This window comes from Thalassophryne amazonica, chromosome 21 (assembly GCF_902500255.1).
Source record: "Thalassophryne amazonica chromosome 21, fThaAma1.1, whole genome shotgun sequence".
In the NCBI taxonomy this organism is placed as follows: Eukaryota; Metazoa; Chordata; class Actinopteri; order Batrachoidiformes; family Batrachoididae; genus Thalassophryne; species Thalassophryne amazonica.
This window is the reverse complement of record NC_047123.1, coordinates 35,801,638-35,820,743: the sequence shown is the minus strand read 5'-3', so window position 1 is coordinate 35,820,743 and position 19,106 is coordinate 35,801,638. Positions and strand designations below refer to the sequence as shown.

Below are 19,106 nucleotides of genomic sequence, written 5' to 3'. Positions count from 1 at the left end.
TCTGCATTTGTCCCTGCTGTTTAGGCCTCAGTTCCACCTTAAGACTGAGGTAAGATCAGTTTTTGTAATTGTGCTTGGGAACAAATCCCACATGTCCCAGCAGAGAAGGCTCAGAGGAACAGACGACTGGATGGACACAAGAGCGAGAGAGGCGTCAGGGCAGGGCGAGTCCAAAAACGAACTGATGGAAGGTGAACGTGAGGAACGGAGCTCTGCTCCTCCAACGTCACTCATCAGAACTGGTACCACTTTTTGTCTTTGCACTTCAACATCATCTGAAACAGAGAAGGAGTCGGTGTGAGAGGCCAGAAGAGTCCGTTCATCACACATGCATGCAAACACACACCCAGGATCAATAATCATCTCTAAAAACAGGAATTAATATGCAGTACCATCAATAAATCTCACAATTATTAATAAACTGTACAATGCTCTCCTTTAAGCTGATCAGAAAATGGTGAGAAGCTGTGGTATCTTTTTCTGAAGTTGACTTGTACTACCCTCTAGTGGTCAAGCATCACACCTGTCATTTATCTGAAATGACAGCACACATTGCACTCTATTGTTGACTTGGTTTCATCCACAGCATGTGTCATGGATAAATAATTTCTCATGTCTCATGTCTAATTTTATGTCTCAAAGATTTTAGAGCATAACTCATGATCTTTGCTTACACCTAACTTTTCCTTCCTACCTGTTGGTTTTGTCTGGTTTAGACATAAACTCTACAACAGGTTCCACTACCACTTCAGACACCAGGTGCACTAATATTTGTAATCTCAGAAATCTGTCTCTTCCTGCTCCATCCATCTCTGGGTGTCAAATATTTAATGAAAGGTTCAAAGTGGTGACTGGTTGGGGATCTTGACAAGGCAGAGGTCTGGATCTGTTCCCAAAATAAGACACTTCATCTTCATAAAACAAAAACGTAAGCCCAGGAACTTGTGGCAGAATGTGGAATTAATATTTACATCATGGGCGTGTTTGGAAAAAGAGTCTGCACTGGCCATCATGGCCGCCGTCCTCTCTTCCAGCTCCCCTAGTTTCTGTCCTCTCTCATCCAGCGCTATCCGGGCACGTGCTAGATCTCCCACCACGCCGGAGGCTGCCCCCTTCATACCCTCAATGCCACCCGGGCCTGGGATGTGCTGGGCCAGGCTTTTGGAGGCCCTTCCAGCTGTTACCTCACCAACTATGGGAAGGAAGAAAAAAAAAGAAAAATGAGAGAAACAAGCCACAGTGGAACCAGATCTGTGCACCTACGTGAACCCATCAGTGGGTCTGGCTTACACAGCTCCTCTCTATCCAGCGACTGTGTTCCTCCCCCAAAGAGGCCTTTGAAGAAACCTCTGTTGGGGGCCTCTGGAGTCTCTACTGGTGTAAACAGTTCTCCCAGCAGCTCCTGAAACAAACATATGATGCAGATACACAGCGCAGATCTTTGACTGTGTGGCTTTGTGGGAGTCAACTGCATGACACGGTGGGTCCATGCTGGAATATATTCTCTGAAGAGATACCTGTAGGTTCTCACAGGTTTCCAGGCTGTACGTGATCCTCTGGATCTCAGTGGGGGAGCTGAGGTACATGGCCTGACCCAGGTTGGTGAAGCAGAATGTCCTGGCTATCCGCATGTCTGTCAAAGGCAGGTAGTTGACATCCATGAGTGGTCTCAGTCCTGGCAAACTAGAGACAAGGGATGCAGAAATACTTTAAGCCAATGTGTAAAACTTAAAAAAATAAATAAATAAATAACTGACTGCTGGAGTTAATTGCACACATGGACCTTCGTATGAAAACACATGCAAGTCAGCAGGGTGCTCTTGTTCTGTTCAAAATCCAAATGGAAAGCTGTTCTCTACTGCCCTACCTGGTCTGGCACTTTCCTCACCTGAGGGTCATGATGTGTCCGTTGGCACAGAAACATGCCACGCAGACTCCTTGGCTCATCTGCACCACGTCTGCCCGCAGGATGAAAGAGGTCTCTGTGATACTGTGTTTGTAGATGCAGATCTGGGAGGGCAGGGAAATGACTTTGGCCTGTTTTTCTGAACACAACACAGCGTACTGGTTCTCGCTGAAGTCCTGGGAGGTGGAAGGGGACACTGAGACGGGACGGCGCTTCCGGACCTTCTCTCTTTCTTCACTGTCTGCAGAAATGTTGGGTTCATACCAAGGCTCAAAAGCAGGGGGCAGCAGAGAGCCCAAAGAGTCCAGCAAAGCCATCCGCAAGACGCTCCCTTTTAGTCGGACCAACATGCCTAATGAAACAAAGGTAAGAGTTTGTTAATGAAGGATTTAAACTTGTACCTAATTGTCAGCACTATTGTTTGTTTCAACTGCAAACACAAGTGAGCCATAAAAAATGCCACACAGATAAAAACATTCATCAGAGTCCAAACAGTTACAGTCCTGAATACATACATTAAGTATCTCCGGTGACTCCTGCTCTATCTACAGCTACAAAACTCTTGACGCTTTGCTGTAACTTGTCTCTCCTTCGCTCTGAGGCATCCTCACCCACCTGTGGGTGACATGTGCACTGGTCGGAGCTGCCGTTGCTCCCCGGGAGGTGGTAACGTGATGGCCACAAGCAGCACGGTGCCTAGAGAGGTACCCACATACAGGCAGGGGGTCAAAGTGCTGTCACCTCTCCGGACAAATGTCTCACAGAAGTGGAAGGAGGTGACGGCTTCGCGAGCTTCCTTATCGATGCTGGTGACGCTGGAGGAGCATGAGCGGCTGAAGGAATTGTCCCGGTGGTCTAGTGGGTTGGCACTCCGCGGCGGGCATACAGACAGGAGAACAGTAAAGAGAAAAGAGAGAGAGAGAGGTAAAGCACCCATAATGCACTGGGCACACACTACAGACAAGATCAATGTGGAACAGAAAAGTACAGGCAACACAAACAAACTGATTTCATTTGGAAAGTCAATTTTAAAAACACTAAAAAAAAACAGGCACTTTATCAGGCACTTGGTCTGCATCGCACTGGAAATATTAAAAGTTAATCATATTTGGCACTTGCACAGTTTAAATACTTGAACAAGACACAATGCACACACACAAAAAACTGTATGTAAACTTTAGCTCAGCACCAATGACCTACCATACAACCAACTGACAAGGTCAAAAAAGTGGGAAAATTTTATATCCAATTATAAAAATTCCATCTCAATTCAAATAGTGTCACTTGAGATTAGTGAAGCTTCCTCATGCATTCCTGCAGATCTCCAATTTTCAGAATATCAACCAACCAACCAACCCCCCCCCCCCCCCCCGATAAATAAAAATGTGGTGAAGTCCAAATATGACCACAAAATATTGAATTCCATGTAGGCATGAAGTCGGGGCTTACCCAAGTCTGGCTTTAGCTCAGTAGGCAAGCTTAATTTCCGTGACATCTTTGCTGGAAAAAAGAGAACATCCCTCTTTACAAAGACATGTCTAAGCCAACACCATGCCATGCAAGCTAGAAGACCAGCAGCGTCGCTACAAGTGAGCACAAGGACACAAGGCTGTGTAGGCTTCACTGACGAGTCTAAACGCTTCAAACAGGATAAAACACTACGTCACTCTGGGAATCACTGAGGCATGCTGGGACAGACGACACAAAGAAGGTGAGCTCTGGTCACACAATGCCCTGGAAGAGAGGACTGTAAGACACGTCAGAGGTGCACAACCATTCAGGACCACCATGCCACAGGAGCATGCACCAAGAACAAGGAAGGAACAAGGTCGATGCAAGAAGACAGCAGACAAGACGAGTAAGCTCCTCTGTTTAGTCGATGTTTAGTCTTCCTGTTCTAATAATGAACTAATGAGGCACTCCAAAGAAAAACTACACAAACACAAAGTACACTGACTTCATAAAAAATGTTAATACAAAAAATAACTTGCTGTCTACTTGTAGTGAGCAGAATAACTGCAGCAAATGTTAGAAAGAAAAATAAATGGTGACAGGTGTCAACAGTAATTTATTCTTGTAAATGTTCTACTTTAATCTCAGAGAACTTCACTCACATTTTTTTTTTTTTTTAGCATGCTGCCATGTTATCAGTAATTTAAAATGATCTTAGTAACTATATATTTATTCATCAAACCAACATCGGGTTTCATAAACGCAAGAGTAACAATGACCATCAAATGAGTAGTTATACTGTTATGGTAAATGGACTGCATTTTTATTTACTTCATGGTGACAATGTAAACTGAATTATAAATGCTATGTGTGGTATTTTAGTGCAGGTTAATGACAATTCGACACATTACATCCATCAGGAATGGGTGTAACTCTACAATAACCCATTGGTTTCCAACTGGACTAATTGCTGACTGAGCAAATCAAGTACCAGGATTAACCAAACCTGACGGTTAGTCTGGTCTGAATCAGGTCAGCCACACAGAACATGTTTTTATGGGAATTTAAGTGCCACTGCTTACATGAACCAGCTAAATTCATCCAGAATGAATGGAAAATTCCACTTTAGTCTGCTATCTGGTCTTCTGAATGTGCAGATTGTCTTTACCTAACAGGGTTGTACCAGGCTGTTAAATTTAATTGCTTTATTTGCCTGTTTCACCCCTTAAATAATGAAAATAAAATCCATTTCACCTGATCATTGAACAAATTGACCTAAAATGAAGAAATAAAATGACAGCTTGTTGAATTTCTACATACCGGTAGTTAAGCAGTTAACTGGCAGTTGTCCATTTCATTAACACATAATGATGGTAAAGTTAAAGTGCAGTCTGTGAATCAGCTCGTTGTATGATGGACACAGAATACTAATTGAGACAGTAGACAGAGACACTACTGTTGGACGTTGGGACAGATAACACTCAGGCACATTTACAACTTGACGCGCGTGCTACATACACGTAGCATGCAAGATGAGTCTGAAGTATTCAGAGTGTGCAGACAGTCACAAGTCCTTTCACTTAAATCTGACATATTGTTTCTACCGAATAGTTTTCTGATGCTTTCTGTCCACATTAAATGTCCATCTGATGTTGTATTCAAAAGTAAAATACAAATGGTTCAACTCGGGGTCAAAATGATATTCAACGCGCAAACCTATGCCCAATGCCAAAGCAATGCCCAAAAGAATCCATCTTGCAGACTAACAGAAACAATTTTTCTAAAAATTGAATTCTGTTCCTTTCTGCAGAAGAAGAAAGTCTTCAGTCCTCTGTAGGCCCTGAGGTCCACTGCTGCCAGTGCTTAACCTGTAAGTGGACCAGGGTCTACAACTTCCCCTGGAGGGAACACCAGTCCATCACAAAGCTTTTACCTATTTACAGCTGCATGAAGTGGGACAATGGAGGTGAAGTGTCTTGTCCGAGGACACAGACCGATAGGTCTTTGTGCAGTTCCCTCTCCAAATGCAACGGACATCCTCCTAACATTCAAGAAGTACACAGCTATAGAGTCTCTGGCAAAGACTTCAGGCTGCTGTAGGTATTACACGCTGACAAACGTCACCTCGTTTTGTTTAAAATGAAGACGTGCTGACATTTTACTGGTGAGATCAGCCGATGTCCTTTTAGCTTTGAATATGGACAGAAAATCTCAGTATAACTGCAGCTAGTGGAATAAAGTAACCCAGAGTTGGAGCCAGGAGAGTGTGTATCTTATTGTGTATTTCCTCACACTGGGGCAAGAGCAACACAAATGGCAGAGACAGTTTTCCTACAACAAAGAAAAATAAAATCAAGGGCACATACTTCTAGACCTTTGGTCCTTTGGCCAATCTTACCTCCTCTACCACCTCCATTGTAGAAATGATGGAGATTGCTGTTTGGCATCAGCACTTTTGTGGGGGGGAAATAAAGTAAACGTAGTTAGAAACACCCTTCTTCTTTGCTACAGACCAAAAAAAGTTTGTGCTCATATTAAAAATGTTCACTGAGGCTGTTTGTTCACAGCCCTCCTCCTCCTCCTCCTTCTGAGGATGAAGAAGGAGGACCCAGCAGGAAGAGGATGAGGAAGGACAACAAGGGAGGAGGTAAGGAGGGCTGGAAGGGGAGGATGTCAGAAGATAAAGAAGATGCAAAAATGGCAGAAAATAAGAAAAGTCTTCATTATCATTGGTGTCTGATGTCTGATGTTGACTCTTCCTGTTTACTTTTATTCTGAATTTAAGCAATTTGAACCAAGTTCAGGGTTTTGATCTGAACAAATGGCTTTGAATCCAAAATTTATTTCAATTTAAACATTTTTAAAGCAGTTTTTCATCCTTATCATTTGACCATTGGTGTCTGTGCTCATCCCCGGATATCGTAGTGTGAAATCCATAAGAGTCCGTGACTCCCATGGGATGGGACACCGGCCCATCATCAGTCACTTCCCCAGCTGAGACTGGTACCCACTTACAGCTGGGTGCACTGAGGCGATGAAACACCCTCAATGAAAAAGTCAGACACATTTACTCTGAATAGAACTGCCCAACTTTGACTAGTCAAGATCACTCCAACTTGTTTTTCTCATTAATCAAAGCATTTCAAAACATTTTTTGAAACAACTCAAACTCAAGCTCCAAAAAGAAGATTTCATTCAGTAACTTGCTTCAAGGAAAAACTGCACTTGAAGAAATGATTTTCCTCCTGTGGCAGGTTTTATTGCTTATAAGAAAAGAAGAAAAAAAAAATCCTCTCTGCCCTTCGCTAAGTAATGTCTTACAGCAGCATGTTTCTGCACCGTTTCTCGTCCTCTGAATAAGTAGAAAGACACAGCAGTCAGGATGCAGACCTACAGTACCAGACAGCAGCACGACTCTAGACTCTGAGATTTGTTTAGTCTGACCTTTTTAAGAACTCTTTATTTTCAGCGTCTCCCTGCTAATGTCACATAATGAGATGGATCTGGGCTGTTCTCTCGTTGAGCACCTTTATCTGAAATACTAATCATGTGGATTAACAAGTTAATGAGAAACAGAGCATCTTACAGCCGAGACTCGCGATGCACGTTGAAGACATCTTCAAAAGGTCAAACAGCTGTGACACAGAAGTGGAATGTAGCGTATTAAATAGTCTAATGTCAACCTTAAAACATACTTCTTCATCTGCACCCTCTTAGCACATGATTTAAATATGATTTATTTCTTATGCTGGCACAGAAAGACCAAATCTGATTCTTGTAAAGTAATTTTTTGTTTGTAATGTTGCATTCCAGGTAAATCTACAGATAAGTTTATGAACTGAACAAAAATCATTCAATAGTCGTAGTTTGATTAAAAAAAAAAAATCAATAAACACAATTCACCAACTGCGCCCCTCTGGAGGGACTAATCTTCACTTCTCAATGATATTCCTCAAATCTAAACCACCTGTTCACTGTGTTCCGTGACACATTCCGGTATTTTCTTCCATAAGGACATATTACCTGAAGTTGGTGACTTGCAGCGGTCCTCCGATGTCGCCGAGCCCTCGTTGATGTCGAACAGACCTGCAGCAGACATCACACAATAAACATCCTGTCTCCTATTCTACATGTTTTTGGATTGAGGGAAGAAAGAGGAAACACTCAAGTCAGATTTGAACCACTGATGATGCAGTGAGTCATCAGCATGAACCTGCAAGTCTCAGATAATTCTGTTCATTGGGACTACAGCCGCTTTTGCAAAACTTCTGAAATTGGCCTTGTGCAGCTGTGTGCGTGAGATTTTGTTGTGAGGGGAGTGACTTTGTACGCATGTTTTATGTTTGAGTAGACATGGGCACAGAGCCGTCCGTTCCTGGTGGCAGACAAGCACATCTGGATGGCTGATTGCTGCTCACACTTGCCAAGCTCTGACAGGTGTCAGCCCACTGCCGAACAGTTACCAACACCAGCTGCTCTGTGTGTGTGTGTGTGTGTGTGTGTTTCTAACATGTTTCTGAATAATCAACATCCACACACTTTAAAAATTCATCCATCAACCTTTTTGCTAAAGTGCAGTGCAGCCATGACACTGTCTGACTGCACTGCCATCACCACACACAAGGGGGTAGTGTGGCCAAACTGAAGGTGCCTGTTACTGTGAGGTTGCAGCAGCAGAGATAAAGGTTACTAAGAAACTCATTCATTTTAGACGAGATTTGTTTTTATTATTATTTGTCGTGTATGAATTTTGAGGACAAACTGCAGAAAGCAGAAAGCATCACCAAAGACAAATTCCTAATATGAGGTGATAAGTGTGACATCACTTAATCTTCCTTGTATTTGGATCTTTATTTTTATTTTTTTTTTTTACAGATCATGGTCTGAAAATCATTTTTCAGCCTGTGTTCAGTGGTGGCGTTTGTGCCGTGGGAGACCACGGCAGCTTTAAACAACGTTTCCCACAACACTTCATTAAAGATGCACAACAGCGTCTCCTTCATTTTTGTTAACACATTTTTCTGCAGCTCTGTTTTTGCTCGTGCAGCTCACAGATGTGAAACGCAAACATGTTTTTGACCTTCAGTTTAGTTTCGATGGATCTCTTCTGTTCACATGTTTCTCAACGGTGTTTTCAGTGTCAATGTGAACACGTCTGAAACCTGTTTCTTAACTGAACAGCAACACAAACCTGATGTTACAGATTACATTCCTTGGTTGACTGTTTTTTTGTTTTTTTGTTAGGAGCATTACTCATAATTTCTCCAGGCGAGTTCCACAAACCCGTGTGAAAGATGGATCATTATTACAGGCGAAAACCCTTTAAATGTGGATAATAGTCTGGATCATATTCCACAGCAGTGATGCTGCTTCAATCCACAGATTACAAAGCACTGATGAACAACTGCAGAGTCGCAGTCGCAGTTTTATTTCTGTGCAAACTGGACGCACTGCTTCCGTTCTGTTATTGTTGAACTAAAACATTCCAATGAAACACAGTGAATCTGAATTGAAAAAACTGCTTCCTTGTGCATCTGAGCAAGGCAGACTTTACTGACAACTTCATTTAAATTACTGCTGAAATCATTTAATAGCAGCAGAGATTCTGTAGAGTTCAGCTGGTCAGTAATAAAATCTATACCCTTCAGGAAACTGCTGAGAATTAACAAAATGACTTACATTTAGAAGATAAGAATTTAATGTTACGGAGAGAATTCACGTTCGTGTCACAGGCTGGAGTTCTTAAACCGTTCTGGTAAATGCTCCTATATTTGGAATTAAACCTTTTACTGCTTTAGGTTTTTACAGCGCCCTGTAAAATTCTGTAAACACCACCCCCCCCCACCCCCCCTGCCCCAGTCAGAAATTTATATGATATTAATGTTTCTCCCCATTTGCAGGAACATAATTTTAAGATGCTTCGTCATTTCTGTCCCCTTCACTACCTCCTAGAATCCTCTTTAGGAGCCTGAGGGCATGTTGGTGTGCAGCAGCCATTCGAGATCGTGACTCGCGTCTTGCGCCTTCATCGTACTGAGAAGACAGCAAAAGCTTCTGTGTTTGGTGTGGCGAGTAACTCTCTGCGCTACCTCCAGAGGGCTGTCGTGTCCTTCGCGGGGAGCGTGGTTGTCTCTGGTAAGGGTCATTGCAGCCATACAGCTCAAGTGTCCCCAAGTTTAGCACGACTGTCTTCTGGATGTAGTCCACCACCGCCAGACCGTTACTGTTGCCAAACACCACCCTGAGGTGACAGAGGAAGGAAGCGGAAGCAGCAGCAATGAAAAGCATGGGTTATAAATAGAACTTTATGTGATCTGATCGCGGGTTGGACTTGGTATACGCTGCAGCTGGAGCACTGGTGAAATCTCTAACTTTGAATTGTTTTGACAGACGTGGCTGGAAATGTGGCCATGAGCAGAAGGAAAACTATCACAGCAATTCTTAAAGTTTGGCTGCTTCAACTCCAAAACAACAACAACAAAAAACAAAACCCAACAACCCAGATTTAAAAATGTTTCAAAATTTCTGCAACAGTTCACAAACAATAAAATGTGGGATTTAATTTTAATGGAAGATGAAACATAGATGGTGATGAGTGTGTTTGGTAAACCACGACAGCAGCAGTTTGAAGACAGAAATCATGTTTGGCATGTGAGTGAATATACTCACAGGCCGTGAGACGAATTGACCGCCAGACTTGAGATCTGCTGAGGAGGTTCTCCACACACCCACACTAACTGCACCACCAAATCCACCTGGTAACCTGGAGTCTGCTTCAGGGGAGTACTGCGTACTCTGCAGAAAACACAAGAGAGGAAGAAAAAAGTAAAGCGACAAAAGAAAGGTGCTGGAGAAGGCCAAGGACACACCCATGTTTGACCTGGCTGCAGCAGACAGACGGTTACGTTTGATGAACTGGTTGTCTACCTGAGTGGTTACCAATGATTTTGCTGGTCAAAATGTAAGAGCTTGAACCACACTGTCACTCATTTGCAGTTCAATCGTAACACCACAGGATGGTGCTGTAGCTTCCGCAAAGGATGAATGGAACCTCCAGCAGGATGATTAGACAAGTTTCAGATTAAGTGGAAGTCATTATAACAGACATAGGGCACTGTCTTGTGCACAATATGAAGCATGCTGATTCCACTTTGCTATTTTACACAGCACTTAATCTCAGTGGAAAGCAAAACCTGGAGCCCATGAAGGTTGCATTTAGTCAGTGAATCATGCTGTGTTTTGGGTTAAACATGAATTACATCAACTCTGTGAAATTATCAGAGCTTTTCATGGCACCGTGAAGAACTGAACTTTCCATGTCAGTGGGCGTTTTCATAGCCGCTGCTGTGCTAAGACAGTGAACGACACTGAAATTAGAAACACGGATGGCTGGAAGTCTTTTTCTCATTACAATTGCACCTGATAACACCAGTGCACTTTTTGCCGCATGATGATGTCTGTGTTGCTGTGTAACAAGTGCTGTCAATCACTTGTCTGTTAACTCCCACTCATTTGTCTGCAAGCGAGAAGCCACGTTCAGCACTGGCTTTTTGATTCTGTCAAACAAGTCTGTGAAAACTGTGGACAGAGAGGGGACTCTTGCTGTAAATTTGTTATCAGACTTTGTTCTGGCAAATGAGCCCTAATGTTCAGTCCAGGTACATGACACGAAAATAATTTATCTGCACCTAATCTGAGAGGTCAGACTGTGAACAGACAATTACAGCAGATTTCACACTGACTTGGACACTCTGTGCCACATGAGAAGCAGTTGCACAATTATCTTGACTAAATGTGAAGGGTTTGATTGGTTATGAGGGGAAGAGGCGGAGTCTATAGCTGTGTTCGCTGCAGGCGATGAATTGGTCTGTGCGAGTGTGCTCGAGGCTAAAGACAAGACACGTGTGTGTCTGAGTCAACGTGCTGCTGGTGAGAGCTGTGGTGCTTCGTACTTGAGGCAGGGAATGTTTCCGCCGTCAGAGTTGCTGCTGCTGGTGGAGGGGTGCGACGGCGGCCCGCTCGTCTGAGGGGAGACGCCAGGGGTGGAAAGGAACGTGATGTGTTCACCCTCCGGAGACTCCAACTCATTCAGCTCATACTGCAAGCGCACCTCCAGTAGCTATGTGACAACACACACACATCAATCTGACCCTAAAGTAACTTTATCAAATACACAGTGCACACAGGAAAAACATGGACAGGTGGGTTATGGGTAAGAACCCTATGTGATGACACAGTGCTTAAAAAAATAATTTAACAGTGCCAGCGTAAGACCCAGAGGGATTCAGTCACTTCTATGATGGAGACTCAACATGTAATGTTTGTATATGTGCAGGCAGACGGCGCGTCAGCGTTGCCATCCAATATGGCGCCTCCTTCAGGCTACTTCTGTGCAACGTCCACACTCAATCAAACAGGGTAGGTATTTAATAACTTGTACCATACCGATCACCTCCAAAATGGTTGTAAATGTAATCAATACCACCTGCCGATTTGAGGAATGGGGAAATTATGACAAAAATAAATAAGTAAAGATTTGCTGTTACCCACCTGGACCACCTCAGTGGCTACTTCAAGCTTGCTGAAGCGGTAGATGATAATGTTTGCTGACACTCCGGCTACACACAGCATCCGGCTCTCAGGGCACCAAGCCATGATCTGAATGGCAAAGGGATCCTCATCTGCCAGCTCGGTGCTGCCTTTGTCCTCTTTTGACCGGTTTCTGTCAAACACCTTGGCTGTTTTGAGCTTATAGAGCACCTGGAGCATTACTGAGGAGACAAGAAGAGAAACATATGAGTTGGGATTCAGGGATATGAGACATCCAGAGTTTGTGTGCATCACTCTCTGATTCTCATGAAATTCAGGTGGCCGTCCAGGAGAATTCCACATTGTTCCATCTGCTACAGAGGTTGTTTTCATGTGATGGGCAGGTGGGTTATGGGTAGGAACCCAATATATTTGGGCATGTTTGTCAATTATTTATTAAATGATAGAAGTTGAAGGTTTGGGGTCTAAATCGTTGAAGGGCCTCTTGTAGTGTGGTGAAAGTGTGTTTCTGTTTTTGTTGCTTAAGGGTCACCACAGCAGAGCTGGTGTAGACCCACATGTCCATTTGGCAGATATCCATCCTGATGATTGGGGCATGGTTGGGCTTTGACCCCTGGACCTTCTTCCTGGCAAGTAACACTGCTAGCCACAGCTCCAACCACAATGTCCCTCAAGTTCCAAAGTATAGCATCAACAACACTTAAAGGTTTATGTAACTCACTTGCAGAAGCATCCCAGAACTTCACAGTTCCATCAGCATGTCTGAAAATGTAAGAAAAAAGAAATCACAGCAACACTTTGTCTCGTTGCCTTAAAGGTTCCATCTCAAATTATTATTATTTTTTACTGATTTTAATGTAAAACAATAAAATATCCAGAAAATTCAGAATGACACTCATTATAAAAGGTACATATTTTTTGTTTCCAGTGATAAACTTCAGCAGTGTATCAGACACAATCTACAACTTTGCACAAGTTGCTGCCAAAAAAAACAAAACAAAACAAAAAAAAATTAAAACCCAACTTTTTGTTTGCCCAAGCTGACAATTTTTATCCAGAAAAGAAAAAAGACCCTCATAAAATTGACAGAGAACCCAAGCACAAGACTCCCTCAGCTCCCTGAGGCTTCTTCCTGTTTTCAGTTTGTTTTTGATTAACATCATCTGTATTTTTCTTTCCCGTCAAAAAAAATCTGTCCATCTTCAACTTTGCACATTCTTCTGTCTGAATAAATCTCACTAACTTAAATTTTGTGAAAATTGCAGCATCTCATTGGTCGTTTTTCATATCCATTCGAATGAGAATAATTAAATTTTTGTTGCATTTTATTTATTTTTTGCCAGATGTGTGTGTGTACTCTTGACAACAGGTATAAGGTTTTTATATATAAGGTTTTTGTGAACATGAACCGCTCAATGCACAGCTTCACTTTGAGTCAGTAGATGGAACATACAGTTTGCTGCATCTAGGTTGGTAGTACGACACTGCAAAAAGGCAAATTGCTGCTGCAGCTGAAGAGTCCGTGTGAAGGACTTATTTTACCTGCTCAAAGCTAAACTACACAATGTTTGTTGACTTTCCTGTTACTTGGAAATGAACATTCGTGCATGCATACAACAGTGACTTGTTTAAAGCTTAAGTCATACTTAAATATATATTCCTTCTGACAGAAAGCATGTCTTTGCACAGCATCACTGCAAGGGAAAAAAACAAATATTTAATTCTGTTATCATTCCCCCCCAACTGTTTTGTTGCCAATTCAGCTGTGTGGATGGGGAGAGAAATATTTTGCAGACTTGCACTCTTACAGAGACAGAATCCTGGACAGAATAATAATATGGCATGTGAGGGTGAGGGGGAGGAGAGACGGCATCCCACTGCCTCAGTTTCACTTCTTCAACATACGCGTTCGGGTAAAAATTTGCATTCTCCTCTTGCTGACAGCTCAGTGCAGGATAATAAACACAAATGGAAGTGCAGAAGTTTCAAATACATAAAGACTTTAAAGGAAATATTTTAGGAAAGGTTTAAAGCGTTGCCTTACCCGGTGATGATGATCTCTGGGTAGTTTTGTGTGCCTTGACCCCAGTTTCCACCGCTAATGGGCCATTCCTGGACAGACAGACAGTACAGGAGGGAGCGCCGTTATGTCAACATGCAGAGCGTCAACACAAAGCTTCTGTCTAGAAACAGCGGGGATCAGCCTCGACGCCAATTAACGGGTGTCCAATCTGCGCTGCTTTTCTGGCACAGGCTGCAGAAAAACGTGCAGAATTGTTCAGGTTTGTGCTCAGACTGGTCCCATTTCAGTCTGAAATTCTGCCAGAATAATCCATTATTCATGTGGAAATGTTGGTTTAAGTGCTGGTAGCAACTTTGTCCCTCTGCTTTGACTTGATGTCAAATCAAAGTGACAACAAAGTCCCTTCTCTTTGTGGTTCTTGTAAAAAAAAAAAAAAAAAATCAAACGTGTGCATCTCGGTTTGTCTCCTGCAGACGTAATTAACAACAGCTGCAACGTAGTATCCTTGTGTTTTCGCATTTTGTATTATGCAGATAAATAATTTTGTGTGTGTGTGTGTGTGTGTGTGTGTGTGTGTGTGTGTGTGTGTGTGTGTGTGTGTGTGTGTACCTTTATGTGTATTTGTAGGTGACACTCTGAGGGCGGGGCTCTAAACATGTTCACTCAAAGGTCACCAAACTGACTCACAGCTTTGGCTTAACAAGAATAAAAAAAAAGCAGCAGCTCTGCACAGTCAGTCTGGGTCAGTACACTGACATTTCTGACAAATACAACAAAGTCTGCACAAGGAGACGAGAAGAAGAACACAGACAAACAACAGGAAGGGGGGTCCCTCTTATAATGCCCCCATCGCTTCATGCAAATACTGAAAAATACATTATAGTATCACTAATACCAGTGAGCCCATGTGGAATAGATAGCAGTAGTGTAGTACTCATTGTTTTTATTATTATTGTGTAACTGTACTGTTCTTGGAGTAAACCTTGATGGTTTGACGTTTTGATAAGGAACATTTACATTTCTAATTTAGGCATTTAGCTCCACAGCGACCTGCAGGAAACTTCCACCCTGTGGATACTATTACACCATTATACATCATGAATCCATGACAGGAACTGTATTCAAAATCACTTAATATTACAAACCTCCAATCCACTATTGTCTCAAAACATTTAATTCAATTTAATTTATTTATATAGAGCCAAATCACAACAAAGCTGCCTCGAGGTGCTTCACACAGGAAAGGTCTAACCTTACCAACTCTCCTGAACAGGCACATAGGTGACAGTGGTAAGGAAAAACTCCCTCTGGTGTTTTTGAGGAAGAAACCTCATCTCCATCTCAAGGCCAAGTCCACTGAGTCCAAGATGTTGATTTGGAAGGGATGTTTCAGCAGTCATCGGCAGAGTAACAGGCTATTGTTGACCAGATTTCAGCCGCTCTGAAAGATTTTATTAATAACAACTGTACAATCACCACAGCCCATTTCTATTGGTGTACCACAGGGTTTGGTGCTAGGGCCTCTTCCTTCTGTATGTCACACCTCTTATTTGCATTTGCCTCTGTAGTAATTGCTTATAACTATTTTTTTCTTTTTCTTGTGGATTCAATCACACACAAAACAAGTGTGTATCCTTATGTGTTATCCCCTGGGTTCTGTAGTTATACACATTATTATATATTTCGATGTGGTCTATCAGCAAAAATCATTCAATCAATTAATCAATAAAAGGAACGTACAATACATGTTTGATACATTATTACGTCACAACACCACAATAAGCAGCAGTGTGTAATAATGTGAAGCTTTACATATGGCACCTTTTTGCTGTAGCCCTGTCGTTTCTGTCGCGAGCCAACAGAGTAAAGTGCAGGTATGAGGTCCACAGGGCAGTCGGCAAAGTACTCACAGCAGGTCACAGGAGACTCATGGATGGTTAGAGGATATGGGTTCTCAAATATAGGGTAACTGTGAGCAAGAAAGCACATAGAAAGTGACTCTGGTCTGGCTGACAGATAACAGATTGATTCAGAATTTGGCAACAAAATCATCAATACATAATCTATTTTGTACCATTTATAAATGTAAGGTAGAGGGTTAGCACATAGTCAAGGTAGTTAGTGGTAACAGGCTAATGGTGATACTTTAGTCTGTTAGAAAAAGGGGAGAAAAAAGAAAACCGATGTTGAAAAGTCAGACTCACCCATTTTGTGCAAGATCGATCACCACTAAATCCTTTTCTAAAAGGACCACTACAGCGTAAGGTTCCTGAAAATCTAAACAGGAAAACACAAGGTATGATACAGTACTATATACAGTATATTGTAATATTATCCCCAGATCCTACATACATTTACCCTTGATGACAAACATTATTCATTATAGAATTTACTATAGATTTCAGACCTCTATTATTATTATTATTATTGTGGTGATAAAATTCCTGAGTTGCCCCCACTGGATCCACCAGAACATGTCCCGCAGCTAAATACACATTTTCCCTGAATAGGTAGACCATTTTTTGTAGTATGTAATAACACCAGAAGTGAGCAACAGGGTACACTTACAAATATGAAACTGTGCCATTAAATACACCATGCGGCAGACATCAGTATGCCTCGGTGCAATATCACTTAAATGTCAAATGATTCAAAATTGTATCAGTTCTCAAAGTAACAAGAACAAGTAACAAGGTAACAAGTCATGTTTGTCCTTAAGAACCGTGCAAAGTAAATACTTTAGAAATACAATATTGAAAACACAGGTCTCAAAATAGAAACTAAAAGTGAGTAGAAGTATGCATACTCTTGAATATAACCCCATTAAATTATCATTTTGCAGCCAGTTTTCTTGAGGTGAGCTGACAAAAGGCTGCATGAAAAATTGATGCTTAAAAATGAAGCTTGGGTACAGTAAAAAAAAAACATTTTGAGTAAACAATCTCAGTAAGTGAACCGGTGTCCTTTCTGTAGGTTAATGTTACAAATTCAGCACGGTAGCGACGTGTCATATTTGTTCAGACAATCTGCTACGAAATCAAACGTTATTTCTTCAAAAGGATTCAAACATGATAGTGTTTCCTTTGCTTCAGTGTCGTTTGTGTTTACATTCAGACACACTGTTGTGCACATAATTTTTATGTATCTGTACACCACATCTGCACGCACCCCATCAGGCCTGATCATGCTCCTGTGCGTATAAATTGCGATTTACGTCTGTGCACACACACCATAAGTCAGATGAGCATTGTGTAATCCAAAGAATATCTGTGACCAGATGAAATCAGTGGGCGGTGAAATCAGGTTGTCAGTGACATAATGAAGTCACCACTGTTATGTAACGGACTAATCCCTCCTGTAGCTGTATAGGTGCTGCAGATTTATGCAATGGATTATAAACAGGGCTCCATAATGTTCACAGCATTAATGATTCAATGCAGGAAAGAAGATAGCAACACTGTTTCCAAGGGAGGCTGTTGTATACAAAGATAGCATGATGTACTATTCTCTGTGTCCAACAGTGAAAATGGAAACCGATTGGTCAACTTGTGGGATTTCATATTTACAACAAACACACAGGAGCAAATAGTTTGACAATTAAAACAGCAGGCAGAGCGTCTAAGAACCCTCAGCCTGGGAACAGCTGGTTTTATTTACCAGATAATTTTCTGGTAGTTAGGAGTGAGTTTATCAGAATGTGAGGACAGTGTCCTGACTTTTCAAGAATTGGTGGAGGAACAAACTTTGGTTCCAAATAAATTCTGTTATTAACACTAACCTATGCTACTAATCTATCTTGTCCTAGAACCAGGAGAATGACCACAGGCCATATCTAGACAACCTGATGGACAATCTAAGGTGCACAACGCAGGTGCAGTGTCCAGTTTCAATCAATCAAATCACTTTATTTATCCCCGAGGGGCAATTTTAAAAAGGCATGACAGCAGCTTGGAAGACTTTAAAAAATAAATAAATAACATACACACAATACACAACCATCAACAATACACAGACCATGCAACCACATTCAACAGCTAAAAAGGTTATATGTGCTGGATTATAAAGTGCTTTTAAATAAAGTGTTATTAAAATGTGCTTCAGTTTCAAGCCACAAGGGGGTTAAAGTTCAGCGTTAAGGAGCTGGACAGCCCTGGGGATAAAGCTTGTCTTTCTCCTCCGAGTCCAACAGCCTCGGCAACGAAGTCTGAGTCCTGAAGGGAGCCACCCAAACTCTAAAGAATTTAGAGCGAGAGTTTATTTCTGCTATATTTACTATGTGCAATCTGGGAACAAAAAAAGGCGTAAAGAGGTTATTGTTTTTTTTTATTCTTAATTACTCATGTGTAAGTTTTGGGCATAACATGAAATACAGCAATCTGAGTGTCATCTGTCATCAGAACCAGAGTAAACCAGCTCTCTTCAGAAAGAGGTTTTCTGGCAAGTTAACGGATGTGCACCAACACGTCAGAATGTGCCAGCTGACATCAGCCACCCAAGCTGCCTGAGGTGAAGCTGAGAGTTTTGAATTATTTGTCCTGAGTGTTTACTTTTATTTTGTTTAATGGTTATTATCAATTCATTTTTATTATCTATTCAATCAGGGTTTACGTCTGTTATTAGGCAGCTTATGTAAGGTGCTTATGAACACTGCACCCTATGGAACTGCGCACTCTGATTTTAGTCCAGGGTCTTGGTGGTCTGTTGTGCAATTGCTTTTTTGCCTCATCATAAAAAGTCTAATGCATTTTCAGAAAATTATTTTTACAAACACACACACAGACACACACACCTTACTACACAAACCCACCATTTGGGTACGGTGTCTCACAGAGTGTGAGGAAGTCGACTATAGGGTAGTCCATTTCCAGTACAGCAGTACTCTTCCCGTGCATAACCGTCAAACACGGTCGCCGTCCCACCGTGTCATAGGACAGACCACCAGACAGGATTATATAGGGGTCCCTTGGAAAAACAAAAAGGATTCAGTATCCAAATAGCAATCACAGTTACTGCAATGATGGATACAAATGTGGATAAAAATAACAATTTCTGTGGAATTGTGGATCGAAATTCAAAACAGTGATGACACTATTTTGTGGGTTTATGGGCCTATACAGCTTTTCAGACCCGAGGTGGAGTCGCAATGTGAAGTCAAAGTTGACAGACAGACAGATG

General features: G+C 41.9%; 1 protein-coding gene across 3 annotated transcripts in view; it reads right to left on the bottom strand.

Annotated features, from left to right (window-relative positions):
* Positions 1-59: 59 nt before the first annotated feature.
* The window catches only part of stxbp5a (syntaxin binding protein 5a (tomosyn)), a 107,662-nt gene continuing 88,615 nt past the window's right edge, over positions 60-19,106 (bottom strand). For 2 of the 3 annotated variants that reach the window (XR_004558384.1, XR_004558385.1), the window contains 19 exons: positions 18,739-18,893; positions 16,136-16,208; positions 15,753-15,900; positions 13,953-14,020; positions 12,630-12,670; positions 11,909-12,129; positions 11,311-11,477; positions 10,028-10,153; positions 9,448-9,599; positions 7,382-7,444; positions 5,757-5,810; positions 3,356-3,406; positions 2,522-2,803; positions 1,889-2,258; positions 1,518-1,683; positions 1,291-1,402; positions 972-1,192; positions 177-275; positions 60-140 (listed from right to left, as the gene is read on the bottom strand). Coding sequence is in view for 1 of the 3 variants with exons in the window: in XM_034161763.1 (XP_034017654.1) it covers positions 234-275; positions 972-1,192; positions 1,291-1,402; positions 1,518-1,683; positions 1,889-2,258; positions 2,522-2,803; positions 3,356-3,406; positions 5,757-5,810; positions 7,382-7,444; positions 9,448-9,599; positions 10,028-10,153; positions 11,311-11,477; positions 11,909-12,129; positions 12,630-12,670; positions 13,953-14,020; positions 15,753-15,900; positions 16,136-16,208; positions 18,739-18,893 (2,512 nt within the window). In the remaining 2 variants the exon portion in view is untranslated. Of the gene's footprint in view, positions 276-971; positions 1,193-1,290; positions 1,403-1,517; positions 1,684-1,888; positions 2,259-2,521; positions 2,804-3,355; positions 3,407-5,756; positions 5,811-7,381; positions 7,445-9,447; positions 9,600-10,027; positions 10,154-11,310; positions 11,478-11,908; positions 12,130-12,629; positions 12,671-13,952; positions 14,021-15,752; positions 15,901-16,135; positions 16,209-18,738; positions 18,894-19,106 lie in introns of all 3 variants that reach the window. The other variant, XM_034161763.1, reaches the window with a different exon arrangement.